Source organism: Piliocolobus tephrosceles, chromosome 20 (assembly GCF_002776525.5).
Source record: "Piliocolobus tephrosceles isolate RC106 chromosome 20, ASM277652v3, whole genome shotgun sequence".
Lineage (NCBI taxonomy): Eukaryota > Metazoa > Chordata > Mammalia > Primates > Cercopithecidae > Piliocolobus > Piliocolobus tephrosceles.
In genome coordinates this window covers 32704243-32716475 of record NC_045453.1, presented here as the reverse complement: position 1 = coordinate 32716475, position 12233 = coordinate 32704243, and the positions used below count along the sequence as shown (strand labels likewise).

At 38.0% G+C, this 12233-nt stretch overlaps 1 protein-coding gene across 3 annotated transcripts in view; it reads right to left on the bottom strand.

Annotated features, from left to right (window-relative positions):
- FAM217B (family with sequence similarity 217 member B) overlaps positions 1-12233 on the bottom strand; it is a 30375-nt gene that overhangs the window by 15870 nt on the left and 2272 nt on the right. For 2 of the 3 annotated variants that reach the window (XM_023231902.3, XM_023231903.3), the window contains exon 4: positions 6225-10918. In XM_023231902.3, the coding sequence (XP_023087670.2) occupies positions 9763-10914 (1152 nt within the window). In that variant the 5' untranslated portion in view covers positions 10915-10918 and the 3' untranslated portion in view covers positions 6225-9762. Of the gene's footprint in view, positions 1-6224; positions 10919-12233 lie in introns of those variants that run through there. The other variant, XR_002735583.3, reaches the window with a different exon arrangement.

Here is a 12233-nt window from a genome sequence, read left to right as displayed (position 1 = left end):
CTGCTTGCAGTAGTGGTGAAGTGGCTTCGACTCTGCTGTAGACATAACAGCTATTAACAAAACATAAAACAGGGCTGGGCGCGGTGGCTCAGGCCTGAAATCCCAGCACTTTGGGAGGCCGAGGCAGGTGGATCACCTGAAGTCAGGAGTTTGAGATCAGCCTGGCCAACATGGTGAACCCCTGCCACTACTAAAAGTACAAAAAAATTAGCCAGGTGTGGTGACACATGGCCAGCTACTTGGGAGGCTGAGGCAAGAGAATCGCTTGAATCCAGGAGGTGGAGGTTGCAGTGAGCCGAGATCAAGCCATTGCACTCCATCCTGGGCAACAAGAGCAAAACTCTGTCTCAAAAAATAAAATAAAATAAAATAAAATAATAATAATAATAAAATATAAAACAGCTACCCAGAGTGGAGGCCCTGGAGGGTGAGCACGGCAGGCAGAAGCTGGAGGGATTCCGATGCCTGGAATTGGCCATAGCTGGGACTGCTAGGTGGCTAGAGGGACGGATGGAGCAGACAGAGCTAGCTGGCAACTGTCTGGTTGTGAGAGTAGGCATGCGAAGCTGTGAAGCTCTTTCCACTTTCCTGTATGCTTGAATTTTTTTCTTTTTTTCTTTTTTTGAGACAGAATCTCACTCTGCACCCAGGCTGGAGTGCAGTGGCGTAATCTCGGCTCGCTGCAACCTTTGCCTTCCGGGTTCAAGCGATTCTCCTGCCTCAGCCTCCTGAGTCGCTGGGATTACAGGCGTGTGCTGTCATGCCCTGTTAATTTTTGTATTTTTAGTAGAGACGGGGTTTCACCGTGTTGGCTTGGCTGGTCTCAAACTCCTGACCTCAGGTGATCCACCTGTCTCGGCCTCCTAAAGTGCTGGGATTACAGGTGTAAGCCACTGTGTCTGGCCTGAAAAATTTTATAATGCCATATTGGAAAAACCAGAAAGGTGAATTTGACTCCATCAAGGAAAACTCCACCAGCACTTTACTTCTCTGGGGTTTACTTGAACCATACGGGAAACGCCAAATGCAGGTAGAGTTGGGTGTGTTTGTCATCTTCCCTCAGTCCTGCTGTCCACCTCGGTTCCCTTCCTTTCAGCTGGGCATGCGGCCTGACCAGCCAGACCACTGTCCAAGCAGAAGCCCAAGCCAGATAGGGATGCCCTCATGAAGCATTCATCATTATCAAGTGAGCTACACTACACTTATTTTTAAGTGCAGTTTTTTTAAGTGCAGTTATTTTAAGTGAGATATTTACCCAATACCTGATAGTGCATCTCTAGTTGTACCCCAATAGCTTGTCACATATATTAAGAGCTGAAGTTCATTAGACTTCATATTAAAATAAAATAATCCATCATTTGTGTTTCTGGGTTTTTTTTTCAAGGACTAAGAATTTTGTTTTTCAGTTCTGATTACTAATCACATGGGTTGATTTGAGAGTGCAGTTTCTTAGGTTTTAGTATGTTGTCAGTCACTGAGAGCTGGCCAGAAAATTACCTTGGAGAGATTTTAATCTCTTACCCCAATTTTTTCAACTAATATGTAGTTGCAGATATGCAATTAGAAAAACAAACAAAAACACTGCCAGATATAACATATTGAAGGCATTTTCACTTTTTGCAAGTATATTCCAATGCTAATCATACCAATGGTATGAATCACAGGCTCTTTCTTCTATCATTTATGTTTATAAATCAAGCTTGTTCAACCTGTGGCCCAGGATAGCTTTAAAAGTGGCCCAACACAAATTCATAAAATGTCTTAAAACACTATAAATTTTTTTGCATTTTTTTTAGCTCAATAGCTATTGTTAGTGTTAGTGTACTTTATGTGTGGCCCAGGACAATTATTCTTCCAGTATGGCCCAGAGAAGTCAAAAGAATAGACACCCCTGACATAAATTGTTTATGCTTCTTTAGGAAAGGAGAAAAAGAAGGGAAGGAAAAAAAAGAGGAAGATTTAAACAGCTGTTTTTATCTTCCTGCATCAAAAACTGTTCTGTTAAGGTGAAAATACATACTTTAAAAAATCAGAACATCTTCAATTAAACTTGTTAAGCTATTTCAATATTACATAAATTCTACAAATAAAAAGAACTTCATTCCAGCATTTAGAAAACTGAAAACACCACATGAGAAAAGCAAAGCCTTCTTTTTCTTTCTCCTTACTTTACTTAGGCAGAGTATCTCAAGAGATAGGTTTAGAGGAAAAGCTTGCTGACAAATGGTGAACACTCTTCTAATTCTGGACAAAATGACCAAGTGAGTGAAAGGAAGTGGACAAGGGAAGGTAGAGTGAATGTTCCACACCTGGAGTTCAAAAATCTAAGAGTCTGAATGTAAGGAAAATGGAATGAGGTGGTTAGGTGACCTAAGAAGCCCGAACGCTTACATTTTAAGTCTTTGATCCATTCTGAGTTGGTTTTTGTATAAGGTAACAGATAGGGATCCAGTTTCGTTCCTCTAGGTGTGGCTTGCCAGTTTCCAAAAACAATGAAAATTCTAGAAGACAACACTGGAAAAATTCTTCTAGACGTTGGCCTAGGCAAAGAATTCATGACTAAGACCCAAAAAGCAAATGCAACAAAAATAAAAATAAATAAATGGAACCTAATTGAACTAAAAAGCTTATGCACAGCAAAATAATCAGCAGAGTAAACAGACAACCCCAGAATGGGAGGAAATATTTGCAAACTACACATCTGACAAAAGGAATAGTATGTAGAATCTACAAGTAACGCAAACAAATCAGCAAGAAAAAACTAAGTAATCTCATTAAGAAGTAGGCAAAGGACATGAGTAGACAGTTCTCAAAAGAAGATATACAAATGGCTAACACAAATGTGCAAAAAGTGCTGAAGATCACCAATCATCAGGGAAATGCAAATTAAAACCACAATGAGATACCACCTTACTCCTGTAAAACTGGCCATTATTAAAAACTCAAGAAACATATACACCATGGAATATTATGCAGCCATAAAAAAGGATGAGTTTGCATCCTTTGTAGGGACATGGATGCAGCTGGAAACCATCATTCCTAGCAAACTATCACAGAACAGAAAACCAAACACCGCATGTTCTCACTCATAGGTGGGAACTGAACAATGACATCACTTGGACTCGGGAAGGGGAACATCACACATCGGGGCCTATCATGGGGGGGAGGGGGGAGGGATTGCATTGGGGAGTTATACCTGATATAAATGACGAATTGATGGGTGCTGACGAGTTGATGGGTGCAGCACACCAACATGGCACAAGTATACATATGTAACAAACCTGCACATTATGCACATGTACCCTAGAACTTAAAGTATAGTAATAATAATAAAAAAAAAAAACTCAAGAAACAATAGATATTGGCATGGATGTGGGGAAAAAAGAATGCTTGTACACTGCAGATGGGAATGTAAATTAGTACAACCTGTATGGAAAACATATGGAGATTCCTTAAGGAGCTGAGATTCCTTAAGGAGCTAAAAGTAGATCTACTATTTGATCCAGCAATCCCAGTACTGGGTATCTACCCTGATACACTTTGGCTGTGCCCCCACCCAAATCTCATCTTGAATTATAGTCCCCATAATCCCCATGTCATGGGAGGGACCTCTTGGGATGTGATTAGATTATGGGGGTGGTTCACATGCTGTTCTCCTGATAGTGAGTGAGTTCTCATGAGATCTGATGGTTTTACAAGGGGCTTCCCCCTTCACTCAGCTCTCATTCTCCCTCCTGCCTCCCTGTGAAGAGGTGCCTTCTGCCATGATTGTAAGGTCCCTGAGGCCTCCTCAGCCATGTGGAACTGTGAGTCAGTTAAACCTCTTTTCTTTATAAATTACCCAGTCTTGGGTATTTATTCATAGCAGCATGAAAACAGACTAACACATACCGAGAGGAAAAAGAAGTCATTATATGAAAAAGACACTTGCCACGTATATTTATAGCAGCACAATTCACAATTGTAAAGATGTGGAATCAACCAAAGTGCCCATCAATTGAGTGGATAAAGAAAAAGTGATATATATGTACACACGCTCACACACATATATATAGTATACCATGTAATACTACTCAGCCATTAAAGGGAGCTAAACATTGTCTTTTGCAAAACCTTGGATGGAGCTGGAGGTCATTATGTTTTTTTTTTTTTTGGAGACAGAGTCTTGCTCTGTCACCCAGGCTGGAGTGCAGTGGCATGATCTCGGCTCACTGCAGCCTCTGCGTCCCAGGTTCCCGGATTCTCCTGCCTCAGCCTCCTGGGTAGCTGGGATTACAGGCACATGCTACCACGACTGGTTAATTTTTGCATTTTTAGTAGAGACAGGGTTTCGCCATGTTGGCCAGGCTTATCTGGAACTCCTGACCTCATAATTCTAGCTGAAGTAACATAGGAGTGGTAAACCCAAATCTTTATGTTTTCACTTAGAAGTTGGAGCTAAGCTATGAATACGCAAGGGCATATAGAGTGACACATGGACTTTAGAGACTCAGTAGGGGAAAGCTGGGAGGAAGGTTAGCAATAAAAAACTGCACATTAGGTACAATGTACACTACTCGGATGACAGGTGCACTAAAATCTCATAATTCATCTTTATATAATTTATCCATGTAACAAAAAACCACTTGTACCCCAAAAGCTATTGAAATTTAAAAAAAGAAAAAGAAAAAAGAAACTTCAACTCCTTAGTTTTCACTCCTGGAGCAGATTTTATCAGAGGCCGTAAATCACTCATTCAGGCAACCTCTTAAGTAAACAGCTGGCCCACTGCCTTTAAACTATGGAGAAAATAGGGCTAGATAAGCAAATAGCTTGCTTGAGGGGAGACAGGGCCTGTCAACTACTCACATACCATAAAGGCAGTCACTCAAACTTGCAGACTTAAGTACCAGGAAAGCAGGTTTCTCAAACTTTAATGTGCCAAGGATTTTGTTAAAATGCAGACTTTGACTCAGTAGGTCTAGGGAGGAGCTCGCAATTTGAGTAGCAAGGCATGAAATTGTCCTCGCTTAATGTAATCTAAAGTTAAATATGTGTTATTTGTTTGCTTTAAAATCTCATTTAAGCTAGGGCAATTAGATTTATGACTATCCCATTTTTAATTCCATATATATTTTTCCAGTATTATTACAGTAATTCCTTATATATTAAGCTGGTGAAGACAAAAATATTCAAATTGTATTTTATGAAACATGGATCTCTGTACAGATTTTTATAAATTGATGATTTATGTTACTTCATTGAGCACAATTCTTTGCTGGATACAGTGTTTTATGATGTGAGAATGTTCAATGAATCAAAGAGAATCCTCCACAGCACGTAACTGCACATAATAAACCACTGTATTCTCTGATGGCAGAGTGAAGTTAAATAAAGAACATGCTTTGGGCCTGAAGTCAAAAAGTCTTTTTCTCTCCACTTCTTTTTGATTCCAGTAAAAACCTTTTTATTTGACTAGAAGGCACTCAGGCCAAATTCTCTGCTATCTGAAAGGGTTTCGTCGCCATCTTGTGGATAATAAAACAACAACATCCCCAAATAATACATTTCCTGTACAAAAAAAAAAAAAAAAAAAAAAAAATTTAAACCTCCAGCATGGTTAATTTTCAAAACATATCCAAAAACTTACTTTTTAAGCCACTGAACATTACTGCCACAATTTGGTAGACCCAAAAGAATGCACCCTATTGTCAGAGTGAAGTTAGAAGAGCAATGGGCCTTTCAGAATGTTTGCAGCCGGAGCTGCTCAAAACTGCCATCTCCTAACCAGGCCACTTCCTTGAAAGAGACCTTACTCATTTCCGGATATGTACATAAAGATGCAAGTTCATTACATCACAGGTTACCTTAATTTATGCTTACTGTATTTGCATCCTGCTCCCCTAATTAATCCTCAACACTTTTTGTGGGGTAATAAGTGGAAGAGCGACTCAAGAAATGTACTGCAATGCCTCTCAAATATAAAGTTAAATATGTGTTATTTGTTTGCTTTAAAATCTCATTTAAGCTAGGGCAATTAGATTTATGACTATCCCATTTTTAATTCCATATATATTTATGTTAACCTGTGCTTTGGCCACCCATGTCGCTTAGTGTTAAGACAGGAGTTGGAACAGCATTTCATCCTGGGCAATTCTTTTAAATAACCAGGGAGAAAATAAAGGCAAGCTTCATAAGAGAACTGCATGAAAAGCAAAACAAAACAATACCAGAAAAAATCCGGACAATATTTTTCTGCTGTTTAATTGATCAAGGAAGGAGAAATTCAAGTCCACAAAAACTTACATGAATTCTGTTTATCACATACAAAACTAAACATACAATATAACAGCAAATAACAAACATGCTGACTATTTTCAGGCCATTTTGAATGGTGTCCTGTACAGGTACATATATAAATAATAAATACTGCTTCTGAATTACCTTAAAATACAGTACCACCAAGAACTACTCAGTAAATGAGCATAAAGGAATGAGGAAGTAGACAATATCCATATCAGATAAAGTAGAAAGTCTTATGCCCTTCTGAAAAGCAACACAATAGGCCCAAGAACAACTACAGACCATTTTCCTTTTAGCTAGTAAGTATATGGCAAGACCAATGATATTCTCTTCCCCATCCTTTTTGTCACAGGGTATGAAGTCTACCCTATTCAAGTTAGTTACAAGTCTTCAGCCCATTTAGTCATTTAGGTTGAGAAAGTCTAAACCTAAATAATCATAGCAAATACTGCAAATACTGATATCTTTTTAGTCCATTTTTGTACTTTTTTACATTTTTTCCATTAGATAATTCTAAGCCTGATTTTTTTTTTTTTTTTTTTCTGGTTCTTTAAAAAAAAAAAAAAAAAACTTGGCTTGTTTTAATTGGTTTAAATGCAGGGTATATGTAAACAACTCCCCAGAAATGAGAGGCACTTCTTGGAAATACAATGACCCATGTCACTAGACTAGCAAAACACTCAGTGCGTTTGATTTGATGAACTGAATGAGTTCATGATTCAACTTTCCAATGTTGTCTACTTGAAAAATAGCAAGATTCTTATCTGCAGCATTTAGTGCATTAAGATGTATTAGATAGGTGTATCAGGTATCATAAAATTAAAATTGTGCTTATGTTAATTCTGTAATAGACCTAACTTTAAAACACTTCAGGTTATTTACTAGGAGCTATGATCTAGTCGTGAAAATATTGGTTAAAATAGTCAATCTGAGGCAGAAAGTAAACAAGCAAAGTCACTTTTGCAGGCTTTTAAAACTGTTTAACACATGAAATTCTGACTATTCCCCAGATTATGCAACCAGCTTCAATTTAAAAAGCTGAGAAATTTAGAAGTATGAGGTATTACTTCTAAATTTCTTTTTTTTTGAAATGGAGTTTCACTCTTGTTGCCCAGGCTGGAGTGCAATGGCGCGATCTTCGCTCACCACAACATCTGCCACCTGGGGTCAAGTGATTCTCCTGCCTCAGCCTCCCGAGTAGCTGGGATTACAGGCAAGTGCAACCATGCCTGGCTAATTTTGTATTTTTAGTAGAGATGGGGTTTCTCCATGTTGGTCAGGCTAGTCTCGAACTCCCGACCTCAGGTGATCCACCCACCTTGGCCTCCCAAAGTGCTGGGATTACAGGCATGAGCCACCGTGCCCAGCCACCTCTAAATTTCTTAATCATGATTGTCTTCAGCTCAGACATACACAAGGCAAGTAGAATTACTAATAAATCACTTTACCCTCAACCATTCAAGGTCTCTGAGAGCATGCACATGGATACATTACAGAGAAAGGCAGCAACTCAGCATAAACCCTTTAGTATTAATATAAGGAGTATATATACATATACACTTATGTATAGAATATCATGCTTTTGAATATCTATTGGCCATGAAACTTCACAGAGAGCTGCATAAAAATCTAGCAGAGAAAGGATCGTAAGTGAAATGCCAGCCATGGATAACAGAATAATCTGTGTTCACAAAATAGGGCAGGCAAGGAACACACAGACATCACTCAGGAATTACACGAAAACTAAGAGTAGTGATGTTTTCCAAATATAAAACACATACTAAGTACAAATGTTACAGTATATTTGAGGACTATGAAAGTAATGCTTACTATATGTACATCTTTTGTTCACATAAAAAGCTTAAAGTAAGATCTGAGTGTAAAAGTAAGCTTTCTCCAGTAGGATGGTGTGAGAGGGAAAGAATGTAAGAAGGAACTTGTACAAGTCTGAAAATTAAGTCCTAAAAGAAAAAGCCCCCCATAAAAAATTTTATGTCATTTGGTATGATTAAAATCAGATTTTGAAAGACCTTAAAATGTAACCTTTGCACATTGCTTTTTATAATTATATACATATAATTATAGCTACATAATCTTTATGCTGTTTTTGATATTTTTTCAGACATTTACTGCTGTTTGAAAAGTTTACAAGCTATTATATATTCCCAAATGAAAAATGCCAAGTTTTTCATTTGCCTCAAAGGTGAAAAAATTGAAACCTCTACGTCAAAAACAAATACAATAATTGTTTAAAGGGATAAAATCAACTATAATGACATGGGCAGTATTAAAATACACTGCACAAATATAAACAGAAAGCTCACAGCACAACTATAGGAACAAGATGTTATTCAACTGCAATTAAATAAGAAGGGTTAGAGAGAGTCGGGAAGCCTGAAGACCAGATAAGCGAGTTTAGAATTCATTCAGCAACCGTATTCATATTCTACTCTCCACCCCTCACCCCAAGCAAAATAATAAAATCCTGCTCTTGCAAAATGAAACAGATCATTATTTTTGACTAAGAACCACAGGGTGTGGAACCCAAATCAGTAACTTTGTAACTATTACATTGAACGTAGGTCCATATGTTTTGATCCTTTTATGGCCCTTCCTTTACAAATTGTTAAGAGTCATTTCCCTGTGGTGCCTCTCTGGAGAAGCCTAACATGTCAGCAATTCCAGAGTGTCAAATATTTCTTTCTTAGCCCCACCAAACAGCAGTAATCATGCTAAGCCCATTGACTTTGGAAAATTCCGCAAATTATTTTAACCTCAGTTCGGAGAACTCAAAAGTGGGTTTTACTACCACCTCTAAGTTTAAAATGCCACCCTCACCAAAAAAAAAAAAAAGAGAAAATGTATTAAAGTACTAGATTCCACTGTCTCTAAAGAGCAACCAGCTTAGTGATAAATTACTACTCAAAATACAAACTCACTACTCCCTGACTTGAGGAAGAACTAAAGCTTTTCCTAAGGGTAAAATGAACAGAAATTTTGCTTGAGGAGTTTATAAAAAAGTAAGAGAGGGAGTGGGCGAGTAGGGCCTTATTTTAAACATTTAGGATTCCACACCATTTGAAATAGTCTGTACTCTTTTATATACTTATGTGCATGTGAAAATGGAGAGATAACACCACTATCTGCTCTACACAGCCTGGCTACTGTAGCTGAGGTTTCACTGATACTTTCCCTGGAGAGGTGCCATTTTATTCCTTTATATGGCACATGTTTTAGGTAATTTTTATCTAAAGGGCTCTCATTTGCCTAAGACTGACAATACAAAGAAAGGCTTATTGAAAGACACCTCTCTTTGAAAATATCCCCACAAGGGGTTGAAATAAAGGTGGACAAAAGTGCCAATCAACTACTTAAATGTCAGTAATTGTAAAATTCCTTAAAATTCACAGTATTTTTACTTTTGGAAGAACTCTAATATTGAGGTACCTGCAGGTCTGGGCAATTCATCACTGTAGGTATTTATTTTAGTTTATATGTGTTTTGCTTTACTCCATTTGTTTTCAGTTTTTTCTCACTCGATACAGTGGTATGACCACAGCTCTCTGCCTTTCCCTTTTTCCTAGGATGTGCATGTGCTTGTGTTTTGGAGGCTTTACAGGAATCTGCTGAGTCCAGAATCACAGCTGCCTGTTTGGGAATCCGAATGTTACCATTGGTTTCCACCTTAGAGCTGCTTTCACTGCGGGACAGATCCCAACGTTGCAGCTTCGTACTCTTACTGGATTTCTTTTTCTTTTCTTCTGTCCTCATTTCAAGGGTTTGCCTCTGAGAACAAAACCTGGTACCACCAAGCACATCAATGGGTTTGGGGGCAGTCTCAAATGCATAATGTGATGGATGGATTTCTTCATGGTGAAAAGCTTTCTTTCGGGAAGGGCCTGACTTTGAAGCCCCTTCCTGGTGAGGTAGTGGCTTGGACAGAGCACTAGCAATTAGCTTACTTCTCCCAGGGCTTTTCAGTGCCCCTGAGGTCCCAGGGGCAGTGAGGGGCCTTGCTTTGGCCCCCTTCGCTTTTTCACACTGTACAGTCTGGACCTGCAGCCACTCAAGCTGAATAAGTCTATCAATATACTTCCCAAGAAGTCCTCCCACTCGCGGCACAGCTTCCATTTTGTTCTCTGCGTTCAGAAGCAGGGCCATATCTTGTAAGTCCCAGGAGCTGAAAGGGGGTGGAAGGAAATCAGGATAATAGTACTCAGGCTTTGTATGGCCCTGACCAGGGTGAAGATCAAAGTAAACTGGATCAATTTCTTCAGCTCGAAGATTGAGATCTGGAGGTGTGAGGGGAGAAGGAGGAATGGGAATTCTTTCCGAATCAGAGAGATCACTTGCACTGTCCTCATCAGTATCCTCTTTAATAATTTTCATTGACTGAAAATCAAGAAACAATTTATTCCCTGAGGCCCCCTGACACGTGGAACTGAGTGGATTCCTTTTGCGTCTTGCTTCCGGGGCAATGCTTTCTTTAAGTTTTTCTTCAGTTGGCTGGGTGACAGCTGTGAGGCTGCTTCTCAGCTGAGAAGAAGCGTGGGGTACTTGGGATTTACTCTGCCTTTTTCCTGAAGAATTCTTTGAATGTTGCACTTTACTCCAAGATGGGCCAGCATTCATATTGCTATGAGAAAACAAAACTGCACTTCTTACCACGTATGACAAAAAATGGTCTGGCTATAATTAAACAAACAAAAATAATCTTCTAGTCGTACTTTTTTGTCTCAGCTATTACTAGGCATTAGAAAATGTCAGCTTCCAAACTCCTTACAGCATAATTTTACAGAACATTTTTCCATATAATACTGTATTTGAGAAACATTATATAATGCATGTGACGAAAGAGAACGCACAGTTTCCATTTTATATCAAATACTAGCATTTAGGAAAAACATTTCTCAAAGTGCTTGTTTCATACTTTTAATGCAATCGTGTGTACTTTAAAAAAAACATTAGTTTGGAAAAAAATCAGTCGTAGACTCTGGAATTGTTACAATCAAGAGCATTTAATAACATTCAGAAGTAAAAACAGTTTTATTTTATATACCTATTTTAAATTAAGTATGAATATGATACAACATGCAAGTTTTGCAGTTTAATCACTCCTGATTAGTGGTGATTCTGAGCTGAGGGAAATTTTAATATATAAAAGTATTGTATATACAAACCTATACCTTAAATCAAAAGCTTGTTAAAATGTTTTCAAACAGAAAACACATTTGGGAAAATTGTGTCTAAAGAACAGAAATAAAATCATATGGTGCCTTGTAACACATATGAATGAAAACACAGGGTCTTAGTGCTACCTTGTGAATAGCAGGTAAAGAGAATAATGAATACTGTGTGCATTATGAGTATAGCAACTAATTCTCTCTGGCATAATTTATTCTGAGGCCGAATCTCACATCGGGGTTGAAAATATCCTCTTTTCAATTTATTTACCAAGAACGTGTCATTTAAGATTAATAATACTTCTCTGTAATATAAGTCAGATAGAATGAACAGAAATGGGTGGTAAACATGCTTTCTGGAAACCTCAGAGGTTCATTTGCTCAGGGGTTTCAAATAAGCTAAGCAACTATTTGAATACGTGCTACACTTTAATTAATAAATATGGAGGATATTAAATCATTGCCAATAGTACAATGTGTGCTCAATAAATGTTGAATAAATGAATGAAAAAATGAAGGAATCTCCATTATTCAGAATTCATAACACTGTTAAAACATTTTGTTTCTGCTTGTCAGTATGCATCCATAAAAATTAATTATTGTCCGTATCCTTTTATATAAAAGGAAACTAACATAGAAAAGCATTAAAGGACTTACTCAAAATTATAATTCTGCTAACAACTGCCAGAATTATGACCACTGGAATCCTTATCCACTATTATGCTTAAACCACTTTTCCACTCATTTCTGCTAGAAAAGAATATATAA